Below are 14469 nucleotides of genomic sequence, written 5' to 3'. Positions count from 1 at the left end.
TGTGAACCCTGAAATGAGGAAGTATAAACATAAAATTACTTGTCATCTTTTAGTTCCTCCTCCAAACCCCAGCTACTTCCTTTTCTTTTCCCCCAGTCCAGTTTCATCCCAGACAACCCGCATGCGCCTGTTTTCTCTTCGCAAGCTCATGGGTGCAACTTACTTAGAAACAGGTTGGAAAACTGATGGATTCTTCTTAGTTTATCTGTGTGCAAGCAGAAGATGGCATCAGGCTGTGAATGGTGGCTGTAGAAGTATTTTATGCTATGGATGGTGGCTATTGGATTTTTGATTATGAAAACCCACAGTTTATGTTTATATTAACCACAGCTCCAGCATAGGTGTTTATACGTAGTAATGACAGAACTGAAGTTTGAGGGGGGAACTGGAGTACAGCAGCCTGCATTACTACTTCTGCCTGTACTTTGGTCCACGTGGTGCTGGAGACATGAGTTGAGAAAGCAGTCAGCTGTGGTTGCAGGTAGGATGTAAGTGAGGATGTCACCCTCCGGCTCGTCCTGCTGACAGTGAGGGAGCACGGTGGCTTGGCATTGTTTCCTGGGTACTCTGTTCTAGCTAGCACATGCTTGGACATCACAGGCCTCTTAATCATCTCTATAAAGCCATTTCATCTGCAGAACTCAGTGTCTATTTAGTGAGATATTTCACCAGGAAGAACTTGTTCTTTGATAAATTATCTTAAACATTGAAGGTGGTGAGGTGCTGGCCTAGGCTGCCCAGGGCAGCTGTGGGTGCCCTGTCCCTGGCAGTGCCCAAGGCCAGGCTAGACAGAACTCTGAGCAGCCTGGGCCAGTGGAAGGTGTCCCTGCCCACGGCAAGGGGTCGAACTGGATGATATTTAAGGTCCCTTCCGACCAAACCATTTGATGATTCTGTGTTTGAGTTAATAACTGAGCATAATGCAAGTGTCAAAATAATAATGAATTGCAATTTCTGTTGTGCTCTTATAAAATTTATGCTTCTGGATTGCTTACAGATGAATCTCAGAACTTTCAATAATAGGTTGTAAAGGCCTTGTTTAAGCCTCCAAACACCAGTGATTCCACAGAAATCAAACAGCAGTAGCTTCCACTAAAAAAAGATACTAACTGGTTTTGTGCATGATACTTGAGCATCTACAGTATGAATTTAGAAAACAAAATTCAAGGCGTCAAGGTCTGCAAATTTAGTAGTACATTATATATATATATATATATATATATATATATATATTCTTTACACATCACTTCTGAAACTTCCTAGTGAAGATATTTTGGCTCAGAAGATACATTCAAATGGGAATAATTAGTGAGAGCATGGTGTTAAAACAATTGCAGTGCTGCAGGGTAGTAGGGATTTGTCTCCAAGTTAATCACTAGCCCCAGTTTTGTAAGTTTTATAACTGAGCCTGTTCCCACATGTGGTGTGTGGGACACAGGCCCTTCACTTCTCAGCAAATAATTTCTTCTTTCAAATTTCCTACCCTTTGTCAGTGACTAATACTGAAAAGTGAAAAAAGCTTTTACTTTGAGAAGCTTCCTGGGTTTAGGTTGTATGTTAACAACAGGAAAATGGGGTGTGGGTGTGTGTATAAAAATATATGTGTTTTATGGTATTTTATCATCTGGCTCTGTGCTGGGGGATTTGCATGTCTGCCGAGCTACCTGCCTCTCCCCTTCCTGTTCTCAGCAAACCTTACATGTGCTGTCAGTTAAATGCTGTCACCCTGCAAGGTGTAGCCACGCTGGCCCTTTGCACAGGGCTGGCACAAGCTTCAGAGCCCCATGCTTTGGTGCTGCATCTCATGCTGAGCCCCAGCACCCAGTGCTCACCTGCACAGCATCCTGCAGCAAACCTTAGTGCAGCAATTGTGCACAGATGTGCAGGAGAGAGGATCTGGGGAGAGGGAAAAATATATCTGCCTCTCTCTTCAAATCTGGCACTTGGCAGTTGTTTGGAGGAGAGTTTTAGAAGAGGTTTCTGAAGGTTGTGTGCTCCCAGCCTGGTGTCCATCTCTCCTGGGACAGATGTAGCTGCAGCTGTGGGTCCACCCCAGACATGCCATTCCCCTGTGTCCTGTGCAGCCCCTGACAATGCCCGTCTACATGCCTGAGGTAGCTCAGAGGGCATTGCTAAGGAGATACTGCAACTGTTTCACAACTGGTTTGGTTCCTTAACACAACAAAGTGAGGTGTTTCCCTCTCCACAGGCTCATGGTCCCTTTGGTCCTGTGCCCTGGCAGAGCAGCTGTGCTGCTGTGCAGCCAGCACGGGTGGGCAGCCCTGAACCTGAGGAAGACTCTTCCAGCCAAAGGCTCTGCATGGTTGGCAGGTAGTTGGGATGGTTGCCTACGCTGGATTTGAGCACAGAGGAGGAGAAACAGCCATGGTCACCACGCTGGCTGCATCCACAGACCAGTGGTTCTGCCCAAGGACCATGAGCAGCAGTAGGCTTGGGCTGCCAGGAAGACTTGGAGGGTCAGGGGTGGCTTCACAGCTTCTGCTAGAAGAGCAGTTCTGTACAGAGAGCTTCAGAGATCTTTGTTGTCTCAACACAGGTCCAGCAACCCAGTAGCTCTGTGGATTACTGGAGGTCTTTTCAGCTGTGCTGAGTTTTTCTATATGCTGAGTTTTTTTGTTCTGGACTGGGTTGCAGTCACCAGGATCAGACAGCTTGGAGAGCACGCTGTGCATGGGGAGTGCCAGGGAGCCTAGGGCCTCCATTGCCTCCATCCCTTGTAGAAGTAATTGGATTTATAATTTTCTGTAGTGCTGTGAAGATGAATTGACAGTGTAACAGTGTGGTGGAGTTACAGGGAGGACAGTGCAGAGGAAGCATGTTCCTGTCTGAACAATCTGTAACTTTTTATCAGTAATCAATGGAGACTTGGGTATAAAGAATAGTAAGAACCTCTTTAAAATTCAGCACCCTTTCACAGGGAGGAAGGTTTGTTCATTGGCTGACTGACTTGCATATGAGGCTTAATCTCAAAATGTGTCCTTGAGTGTTAAGCCTTGCATATTATCAAAGCTATTTTGGAAAAAGTGGAATATTAATACCTGTAAAGCCAGGCTGGACAGGAACGTCCTTAGCCATGACAAGAGCTCGAGGGGTCTGTGTGGGCTGGGCCAGTCCAGTCTGGCTCCCCATAGGGCACATTTCTGACAGTGGGGCAGATGATGGCCCTTAGGTCACTGGAGGAGCTTTGCTCTTGGCCCTCTTATACAGTAGACCTTCCTTCAAACCTGGAAACTTTCTCTTACCCTAAAAATATCTCACCCTTCAAAAGGCTTGAGGCAGTATAGGAAAATAATTCCTTTTTAGAAGTAATGTTTTTCTTGGAAAAGGAAATTATATTACAGAATTGGAGCTTGGTTAAAACCCTGATGTTGTAGAGTGGTGTTAATGGATTAACACACTGACAATGGATAAAAGGTTTGTCCTTAATAAGATGGATGCAGGATGACAGTATCTCCTTGTTTTATGGTTGCATAGTTGACCTCTGCATGAAATTTCCTTTTCACTGTGTGCCTACTTCACAATTAATGGCATAAGCACATTGTTTTTCCTTGTCTGTCCTTTTCCTCTCTTTTAAAGAACAGTCTCTGATGATTAACAATCTCTGTACTGTTGAATGTAACCAAACTGAAAGAATGAATGTGCAGGCAGATGCGTTTTTTTCCTGTAGGTGAGTGCTGCACACTATAACTTGAGCTCCGTGACTGGTCCTTTAGGCCCAGGGAACAGAGAAAACCCTTGGGAGAAGGATAGCAGATCTGTACCAGGAAGCACATCAGGTGCCAGAGCAAGTGGCTGAAACCTGGGCTGACCCATAAGAATGGAAAATACTTTCATGTCCCAAGGACAGGATCTGGGGTGTGCTCAGCAAGGGCAGCAGCTGGGCTGGGACCGCAGCCCAGGGCAAAGCAGGGTGCTGATGGGGTGGGCCCCTGGGGTGGTAACCCAGTTGTAACTGGAGATCGAGGCTGTAGGAGCCAAGTCACCCTTGTATTGTGTATTGTGTTAGTCTGTACGTCTGGGGTGAACCAGGACAGAGTACAGGGTGGGAAGTCTGCGTGGGATCCTGAGGTAGGGCCATGCGTGTGCAAGCCTTTGAATAAGAGTTATCTGAAGGTGTGTCCCTGGTCCCCACAATGGGTCCTCAACGGAGGTACTGAAGTTGGTGAGGAAAAACTTCTTTAGGGAAGGTTGACTGCATAGCTGGGGCTACTAGGCAGCACCAGTGGCAGAGGAGCCTGCTGTTGGTTTCCTTTCCTCTTTTCACTTCTTTTATTTTCTTGATATAAACACTGTTCCTGAATGAAAATTTGCTTGCTGACTACAGCTGGTTTTGCTGCTGAATCATTCCTCAGTTTCCAGATGTGGGTTGATAGATTTTATCCTGCAAACAAAAATCTCTACTTGGACTTGCATTGCATAGCTAGATGCCCTAAGAGGGGGAGAGGGAGGTTGCTCCTTGGGAAGTGTTTCGGGAAGAGTGGGAGTTAGTGTGGAGGGGTGAGTCTCTGTCCAAACCCCCAGTTTTGGGGTACACTGTTACATCTGTGATTCCCTGAATGTGTCCTGGGGGGCAGAGCTGATGCAAGCTATCCCTCTGCCACCTGGCTGGTACCAGCACTGCTGTGGTCTTGTGGTGCGTGGCATCGAGGGAAAGGTCTCCCTCCATTAAAGTAAACCAGGAGACAAATGAACAAGGTTATTTCATTCTTTAATGCTGACTAAGTTCCCTCATTCAACTCACTGCCCCAGCTGGCACGTGCAGCTAGCGTGCTGGGTGAGAGCTGCTCACGTCTGCTTTGCTGCCACAGAGATGCCCTTGGAGCTGCAGTTCAGTGGCTCTCCAAGGCTGGCACCATGGCCGATAGGCCAGGAGAACACAGGAATAGCCTGTATAGTGTGTGTTTTGATGACCTCCAAGAAAGGCATCTGTTTAGGTGGCCTAACAGTGATGTGCTATGTGACACATAGCCTTTTTGGGGTGGGGCAATTTGGGTAATGGGGATATTGAGCTGGTGTTGGAGCTCCCAGGGTGAATGCGGTGGCAAGGTCTGCTGTGGTCAGCAGTGTGCATGCCTGGCTGCAGCTGGCACCCATTCTTTGAGAACATTATACTGTCAGCTTCTGCTGGAGCTCTAGGGGAAAATCCCGACAGCAGGGATCCCACTGGAAGCACACAGGCCCTTGCGCCCAAGGGCAGCTTCTAAATCTCTGCCCTTAGTGTTAATGTCATTAACTGGGAGCCTGTGGTGGGAAAGATCGAGAAACACTTGCCTGCTTGATTGCAGGTCAGAGCCTCTCCTCCCCACTCCCCTTGGATGTGTCTGCTGTTGCTGCCTTGTGTGTTGCTATCAACATCGCCCTTGGAAACTTCCCTTTGCCGCTTGCTATTTCTGGAGGTAGCATGTGATTAAATCAGTTCCCTGTGGAAGGGGGCTCCCAGCTTTGTTTCCAGCAGAGGAAGGGTGTGCACACCGCTGGCTTTGTTTAGCAGCCTACACAAGCCTTTTTTCCCCTGTTTTAATGGATGCCGCCACACTCAGCTCCAGCTTCTGATACTGATGGAGTGCTGGTGTGTGTGTTTCTGTTGGGGCTCTGGCTTGATGAAGGATTATTTTAAAACATTTTACTCAGTTGAGCTAGAGAAATACAACCTGTCCGAAGGCTGATCTTCTTACAGCTGCAGTTTTAATAATGCTAGGCTTTCAAATCATCCTCAAACTGTGATTGAAACCTTCTACCATTGTTTTCTCCCTCTTTATTGTATCCAGTGGAACATTAATCTAAAGTAACCAAGCTGTAGTAATGATCAGGACAGGAGGAAGAGCACCAGTATTTGAAGACAGGAGAGTCTTGTGGTGAAGCCCCGGTGTTGACTCAGAGGGTGGCTGTGTCACGGGCAGTGCTGCATACATTGCCTCATTCTTCTGCATTTCGAGTCCTCTCTAAATTGACATTTCTTTTGCGCTCTTACTCTTCCCCCAACTCATTTATTCAGTCTGTAAGTACTTGTGAGTGAGGGTGGCTTTGTACTCCTTGCCTGAGTTGCACCTACCAGATGTTACTGCAATGCCTGTAAGATGTAAAGGGAATTGTCTGCTTTGCTCTAAGTTTATATTCTTTATGGGCGTCTTTGAAAAGAGCATAGAGGCAAGGAACCATAGAACAGTTTGGGTTGGAAGGAACCTTTAAATTAGGTCATCTAGTCTGACCTCACCTTCGTCCTGTTTAAAAGCCCCTTTAGCTTCTGTTTTCACCTAGTCCATCCCGTTTGCATTCTCTCATTTTAAGAACTGTGCTAGTTGTTATTTTAATACAACTCCAAAGCTGTGGCAGCCTGGCATTTGGAATGCAGAAGGCTGTGGTGGTCTTTGGGGACCTTGCTGCTGGGGGAGGTCGAGGCAGGTCCTCCTGACAGCAGAGACCAGTCAGGGTGACACCAGATGTGTCAGCAGTCCCTTCCCAGGTGGAGCCAGTATCTTCATAAGACTTTCCTCTTGTGTTTTCCAGGTCTACAACTCGAACAAGGACAACCAAAGTGAAGGCAGTAAGTATTTCTTACCAAGCCAGACCCCGAGAAGGTGGCAGTGCTGTGTGGTGCGCAGACTTTGGTGGGTTAGCAGGAGATGCTGAGCCGCCGGTGCTGGGGACACTGGGCTGAAGTGTGCTCCCCTGGGCCAGGGGTGTGGGGTGACAGAGCTTGGCCTGGGGACCGCAGGGTGGCCCCAGGGAGGAGCTGTATCTGGCACCCAGCAGGGAGCTGGTGCAGAAACTTGGTGGTGGGACTTGGGGTCGTGGAGAGCAATGCCAAGAAGTTCTCTCAACATTTCAGGGTGCATCCCCTCCTGCCCGCCCTGCACCCAGGTGTCCCCAGACTGCAGCAGTGGTGCAGGGGTTGCTGGCATGCCCCTGGGCTGGCTCCTTTTGCTTGTCAGAGCCAACGAGTGCAGGTGGCATCTTGGGCCAACCAGCTCTCCTTTCTGGACCAGGACGTGAAGGATGAACATGCCTTTTCCAAAGGGAAACTGGAGTAAAAAATATAAAGAGTAAGGATGTCCTGCCTAATCAGGATTGTCAACAAGAGCCCCTAAAAATATAAAAGCTGGTTTTATTGTAGTTCAGGCAATCAAAGACTTGAGTCAAGAAAGCACTTGTTTTTCTTGCTAGAGGAGCAGTTGCACCTGGTCCTGGCTCTGTTTCAAAACCCTTAATTGAGCCATTTTCCAGTAGGTTTGAATTGCCATAATTGCAATACTCAAAACTCTGATCCCTTCCCTCCTTCCCCCAAAGTCATTGATCCACAGGAGCCCAGCCCAGGTTGATGGTTAATAAATCGTTCATTTTTATGCTGCCTCAGATAGGGCATTTTAATCTTGAGTAGAAGTATTTTTCTCACAATAATAGGTATAATTTGCACATGATGTTCCTCACACCCATTTTCAGCCCTTGCACAAAACAGTCTCTTCCTCCTGTCTGCTCTCTCCGTTGTGGCTTCTCCCTTCCCTGTTTGTCCTCATCATCAACTGTGCATCCATCTCATCCCATAGGTGTTAACTTCCTCGCAGTTAAATTGCTGTGCCTTATGCTCGTGAAGGATGGTATGGCTAATGCCCCAGCTGGGTATGAAGTCTGTGTAGAACAGCTCTGTCTTTTCTCCATTTTACAGAGGGGCAAAATGAGGGGTTTTTTGAGGCACAGAGAACAGTACTTGCTCAACTCTGTCCTACCCTGGCCATGAACTGTCACTGCTCTGCATGTTCCATGCACACAACCTCTGTCTCTGCCAGCAGAGTGTGTGGTGATTTGGCTCAAGAAACATGTTAAAATAACAGTCTTCTGAACTTTGGTGAGGGGTGATGCAAAACCAGGGAAAACCTTAGGGATGGGGGTGAGAGGCAGGATTGGTGAAGTAATGACAGCTTCAGAAAGAAGCACTTGTCAAACCATGACTTTGCCATCTTACATGCTGTAAGCCAGAAATCTTCACAGGGATGTGCCTTACACTGCATCATCCTGAAAAGTAATGGTGGTTCTTTAAAGATGGTAAGAGCTCAAGTCAAGTGTGTCCATGACTTTCCCAGGGTTATTTGTATTGTCTAATCCTGGTCTTTAGCTGCCAAGCTTGCAATGGATCCCAGGTCAGGGGTCCTAAATGCCTCTTCGGGGTTTCCTGAGGTGTGAGCTGTCTGGGCGATGGTGCTGCACCTGGGCTCTTCACTGCCAGGCTGTTTGTGTCCCCTGAGCCCCGGATGCTGCCTGTGGTTAGTTGTGCACAGCCTCATCAAGGGCCCACATTAGCAGGGGTGTGGGCAGGACCAGGCTGGCCTGCAGGCAGCATAGGGCTGCCTGCGGTGACCGCTGCTGGCATACAGACAGATTATTTTCCTGGGCTTAATCCGAGATGGGTATACGTGTTGGAGGGGAGCATCTCATTCTATCGGGCACTGGGCTGATGGGGTGATGCTCAGCCTGGAGGGTGGGCTGCAGCCCCGTGGTGCAGCCTGGCAGGACGTGCTGCAGCCCCTAGGCTGATCCCTAGCTGGATGCCCACGCTCGGGGTGCTGGAGGCTGGTGGCTTTGAGAAAGCCAGTATGTCCACTGGTTGGTGGCAGCTCCCACAGTTGCCTCCCATGTCGGTTCCTAGCCTGGCCCCGGGATGCCTGTGCTGCTTTGGAAAGTTGTTTGTTTCTTATGCTGGTAATGACTGCAACCCGCGCATCGGTCCTCCCTCTCCGAAGCAGCTCAGTGTTTGCCAAAGCGTAGTAAGACTGACAAAGACACCAAATGCCAAGTTTCTCCCTGTGCGTTTTCACCAGATGAGTACGACACTGGCGTTTAATCAGCTGAGGAGGCTTTGGCTAAGTTTCTTATCTTTTAGTACCTCTACCATTTTGATGGTCTGTCTTAAAAATGAGAACAATCCTCCTTGTCTGCTCTGTAGACTCTCCTCCCCCAGATTTGGGGAGTGTGCTGGGACCCTTGGCTGAAGGCTGCTTACATAGCAGTGCTTCGAAACTGTCTGGTGGCAATTATTTTCACATACGCCTCTGACTGGGACTGCCACTGGTATGTTCAGACATCTGACTCTGCTTTAGCTCTCATTAAAACCATGTCTGTAGTGAACCGCTTGTCTCACCAGCTACACTTAAAATTGATTCAGAGAGTGGCTTTTTGCCATGCAGTCCTTGTTACAGGAGCTTCCTATAAGGACACAAAATGAATGCAGTCCGGATGCAATTCCTGACTCTGAAAACCTATGTACCTCTGCTTCCTGTCTGTACTTATGATAGCCTGAAAGAAACTTGCAGTGCTATAGTGAGGTCTGCTTTTGGCCACTATCTATTTAATTTTACCGAGCTTTTGGGTTTTACATCCTGCTGTGTAGCCAGATGGCCATTGGCCTACAAGGTGATTTATCTTAATCTTCTTTGGGAGCTGGGAGGAAGCAGTGCCGAGTGGTGGGGGTAAGTGGGTGTCAGTGCACGGCTAGAGCCAGTTGAATTCAGATGCATTAGTTTGCAAACCAGGAGGACTTGCCCTGCTCTGTGGAAACAAATCCTCCAGGCCATTTGTGCCTATTGCATGGAAGAGCATAGAAGAACTCCTTTCGCTTCCCCTCCCCACCATTTCCCTCTCCTTTTTCTGTATCCACTTGATTCCCCATTAGTTTAGGACCTCATCGAAAGCTGTCTTTATTTGCATAAGCTTTTCCTAGACCTTGAGTCCCTTGACTGCCCTGTCTGGGTGGCCTGGCCTTTCCCAGCAATCTTCACTTCCCAATCTTGGCAGCTCACTGGTAGTTTGAGGCTTCAAGTAAGACTTGAAAACTCATTTCTCTCTGGTCTCTGGTTTTTGGTTTCTCCCTTTCTCTGTGGCTCTTAATTCCATAAAGTCTTTGAAAGAATTCATAATTACCGTGGCATTTCATTGCGTGGCAAAGCAGTGTGTGGTGGGGTGTGCAGAAGAGCTTGCTTTGACCTTGCATCGCCATGACTGACATGCACACAGCTGGAGTCAGCAAGGTTGCCTGAGGCTGAACAGAGCTGATTCAGTCGTCTTACCCCCTTACTGATGCTCTGATATGCCATATCAGCATGAAGTAAATGAATGGATTAAATAGATTAATGGATTAAATAGAAATAATCTACTAGGCAGAATAGAACAGGATGAGACCAGCTCAGTAGCACTAGAAATATGATGCTACATGAAGGTCAGATAAGTACATGTGTGTATGCAACAGCTGTAATACAAGCGGTGTGTATCACCTTTGCTCATGTACAATATTTCTCTTGATACTACAGTATGAATACTGCATCTCAGTTGTGCACTGAAATGCTGCTCTTGTATGAAGAGCCTGTGACATGTCTTGGCCTGGAGCTTTGTTTCGTGTCTTTCCCCTGGGGAATGAGAGCTTCAGGGGAGGGGAATAGCAGGAGGCAGGGCTGTAGCCTTTGCCCCTGCAGCAGGTTTGAATGCATGAACAGAGGAGAATAATTGCCTCTAATAATAAAAGAGTTTGTAAATCCGCTCCCTGTTAAGACTGAGAGGCTGTTTTAAACATAGAGGATGGGAATTAGGGATGCCTGCTGTGAAGAGAGGAGAAGCATGTTGGCCATGCTTTTCTGTGGCAGCTCCCAGAGTTCGCTTTTCCCTGCTGCCTTCCCTCTCTGTTTCTTGACCCCTGCTGTTAGCAAGAGGCAGCTCCACAATGACTTAAATCCATCTGAGCCTAGGCTGTGGGTCCTGTCCCTCCTGTACACACATTCCTGCCTCTGCTTTGCTGCAGTGGCAGCTCTCATCGAGGTCAGCTGGCTGAAGGCTTGGGTTTGGTGGCATTTTTGATTGTGCAGGTTTTTTCTTTTTTTGCTTTGTTTTGTTAATCGTGCTGAACCCCCTTGCTGCACTAGTCCTGCTGTCAGGGCGCAGAGGAGAGCAGGGACAAGGAGGGGGCTGTAAGGGACCAGGCTTGGTCTGGCTGAAGCTGCTGGGACTGCAGACCCTGCCTTTTCTGTGGGCACACTCAAAAGGCGTTGCTCTCCCCCGCCCCAAAAGACCATTGGTTGCCCCTTCCTTTCTCCTCGCTTCCTGACCTGCAGCCGCTATCAAGCAGACACTAAGTGGGGTCTAAGCTGCTGAACCAGAGCTCAGGCTGTGCTGCTGGGGCGCATGGAGCAAGTGCAAAGTCTGGACAGCAGTAGGTACAACTCCCACTTTGGTCTGTGCTGTTGCTGAGCTGAAACATAGGGTAAATGAATGAGATAGAGAAGCTGCTTCTGTGAGAGGGAAAATCAAGCTTTTACAATACTCACTAAAAGTTAAATTTAAGGATGAATAAAGGCACTTTGAATATTTAATCAGGTATTATTTCTGGATATAACTACTGCAAATAAATCCCTGACCTTTCCTGATCCAGAGCTCAGCAATGAGTGGAAGAGCTTATTCATCTAGTTAGGAGGATTATGCTTGGTCACTTCCATCTAGGAGGACTGCTTGGTTTCTTACCTCTGCTATTGCTGAGTGCTGTGGAAAGGTGCAGCCCTAGCCTCCTGCTCAGTGGTGGCGTGGTGGGGTCTGCAAGGGGAGGGCGTGCATTTGGAGGTGTCTTCTGCTCAAGTTCAAGCATGCAAGGGGCTGGGGGAAAACTGCTGATTGACGGAATGGGTTGGTACTTAAAGTATGTGGCAGAGAGCCTGAAATGGTGATCTGCGTTGGCTGGATAACACCATGCAGGGATACCAAAAGATCAGGGTTATGGCCGGTACTAAGCTAAGGCCAGTAAGGCCTACTGAGCTGGGTTTGTCTGTACAAAAAGGTTTCTGCACTATGGTTTCTTGCTTCTCCAGTACCCTTGTGCTTGTGTTTATCAGCGATTTGGGGTAGGGTAGGCTGTGCCCCACTGATTGACAGTACATTGTTTTAATGGTTTTAAAATAAAAGAGGGTAGATTAGATTAGATGTTAGGAGGAAATTCTTTACCATGAGCGTGGCAAGGTGCTGGCATGGGCTGCCCAGAGCAGCTGTGGGTACCCCATCCCTGGCAGTGCTCAAAGGCCAGGCTGGACAGGGCTTGGGGCACCCTAGGCCAGTGGGAGGTGCCCCTGCTTCTGACAGGGGGTTGGAACTGGATGATCTTTAAGGTCCCTTCAACACAAACTGTTCTATGATTCTATGATCCATGCCTGGAGTGTGGTTGGGAGCAGTGGTGGAAAGCCCTCCAGGTGCCTAGCAAAGGGCCCTGGAGCTTCTGGGTATTTGCACATCCTATGGCAGAGGCATCCTGTAACTTGTGTCCTTATGTTGGCTCGGCACTTCAGTGTGCTTGCCCAGAAAAATATAGTAGAGCTGTTTTACTGTCTCACTGTTTCAGGTTCTTGTGCCATTTATCAAACAAGAAACACCACCAGCAGAGATCTCAAAACAAGTGGTTAGTAAGGGACTGCACCATGCAAACCATAGGCAGCCAGTGAGCTGGCAGCTTTTCATGGAACAGCAGTGAATCTGTGTTTAAATAGATGATGTGAGCAGGGGGAATGCAAAGGAGTAACACTGCATGTGCCTTGCTGTAAGGACACTGCCAGCCCTGGGCTCTGATCCCTTCGTGCTGTGCTCTTGATAAAATGCAGTTTTCCTCAAGTCTGTGCAGACATAAGGTCATCTGCTTTTAAGCTAATGCTACACCTTTTCTGCCTTCCGGAGTTCAACCTTAAACCGCTCAGCCATGCTGTGAAGTCCCATGTCAGGCATGGCCAGGAAGATCCCACACCTCACACGTGGAGTGGAGCGGCTTGTGGCTCTGCCTTGCTTCTCCCATCTGTGGGGTTGGATGGCGGTGGGGCAGATGCATCCCTGCCAGTTTGAGGGCCAGCTGAGTTGAAAGGGTTTAGCCTGAGGTAGCATGAGGGAGGTGGGTGGGCTGTGTGCCCTGCCTCCCATATCCTCTGCCTGGGGTGCTCATCTCAGCCCTGCAGCCTGGGCTGACTTTACACACCCTTCTCTGTGGGGCTTCTGCCATATGAAAGGTTTCCGAAACCTTTATGTAGGGAGGAAGTTATTTTCCTTAACAAATAACTGTCTGCAGGCAGTGTTTTCCACGCAGTGGTGGAAAACTGACTAAGGGATGAATCCCTCCAGCAGGTATTTGGATCCATGTATTAGTAATTCCTTGAAGTTAAATGTGAAAACCTGTGATGGCATGAGTTAATTGAGTTTTACATTCCGTTAACTCAAATGTTTTAGATCTTACTCTCAAGCAGAGTCAGCTGCCTTCAGGACATCCTAATTTGCACCAAATAAATATTTCATTTGTGCTAATAAAAGAAGGGGCTGTTCTTGAACTGTGCACATCTGTATAGAGTGAGTGTAAATGGGATGTAACATGTAGTGTTCACAAGACAATATTGTTTAGCTGAGCTATTGCAGTGCTGGGGGAGCTGGAGTGTCTGCCTCAAGCTTAGTGCAGGCAGGGTGCAAGTGTTGGCTGGGGGCTGGTGTTGGTGCTGGCTGGCTCCCCAGGGACAGGTCCCCCACTCCCGCTGGGCACAGGAAAGTCTTCAGGCAGAGTTTTGGCCCAAAATTCATTCCCATCTCCCAGTCCTCATTACTCTCGTGCTGCCACATGCTATTGGCCCTGTCTGTGTTAGGTTTTTACCCTCGTGCTTTCAACTTTCTTTTGATTTCTTTACTTCATTTTCCTTCACAGTTGCTGCTCAGTTATCTCCTGCTTCTCTCTTCCACTTCTTTCCCTGTTATCCTTTTAGCGTAATTTTTCAATGCTCTAATCTGTCTTATAGCTTGTCCTTGAAAAAAACTGCACTTGTACAAAACCCCCTGAAAAGCCCCAAGAAGAAATGCAAGGCACCAAAGGCCCCTGCCTTGCCATCCAGGCAGAGCCTGGGAGGTCAGTTGCATACCCCAGCTATGCAGGTGGTCCCCAGCGTGGGGTGATGGAGATGGCCTCGAGATGAAGGCATCTCTCCAGCATATAGATGGCTTAGTTAGCGGAGTGGCAAGCTGAAAGGATTTCTAGGAATTAGCTGGAACTCATCAAGCAAGCTGCCTCATGTGCCATTTTCAAGGATTTGTGTCAAAAATAGATATGCTTTCCTTTTTTTTTTTTTTTTTTTTTCTCCAGGCAACCTGTTGTCAGCTTTCCAGACAACGGTCTCTTTGGGTTATCTCACCTTCATCCTAAGCTAATATTTTGACCAACTGCATATGTAACTGCCTGACAGAGCTCGGGGCTCTGCTGCTTGGCGGGTATGGGAGGTGCCTGTTCAGAGGGATGCAGAGGCTGAAATGGACTAGCGTTCAGTGCTTGCCTGAGTGACATCTGGTGCAAGCTACTGTATTGATACCTTCCCACCCTGAACACCTAATTTATCTCCTTCTTCCCCGCCTCATTTGAGCAGTGATACAGTATTGCTGTGAATGTCAGCTACAACTGCAGGATGA

General features: G+C 48.1%; 1 protein-coding gene across 9 annotated transcripts in view; it reads left to right on the top strand.

Moving 5' to 3' along the window:
* The window catches only part of ARHGAP26 (Rho GTPase activating protein 26), a 202996-nt gene that overhangs the window by 107480 nt on the left and 81047 nt on the right, over positions 1 to 14469 (top strand). For all 9 annotated transcript variants that reach the window (XR_008733423.1, XM_055717605.1, XM_055717604.1 and 6 more), the window contains one exon: positions 6529 to 6565. Coding sequence is in view for 8 of the 9 variants with exons in the window: in XM_055717605.1 (XP_055573580.1) it covers positions 6529 to 6565 (37 nt within the window). In the remaining variant the exon portion in view is untranslated. The remainder of the gene's footprint in view (positions 1 to 6528; positions 6566 to 14469) is intronic.

This window comes from Falco cherrug, chromosome 8, assembly GCF_023634085.1.
Source record: "Falco cherrug isolate bFalChe1 chromosome 8, bFalChe1.pri, whole genome shotgun sequence".
Classification (NCBI taxonomy): domain Eukaryota; kingdom Metazoa; phylum Chordata; class Aves; order Falconiformes; family Falconidae; genus Falco; species Falco cherrug.
The sequence above is the reverse complement of the archived record's forward strand: the minus strand, read 5'-3'. Positions and strand labels throughout refer to the sequence as shown.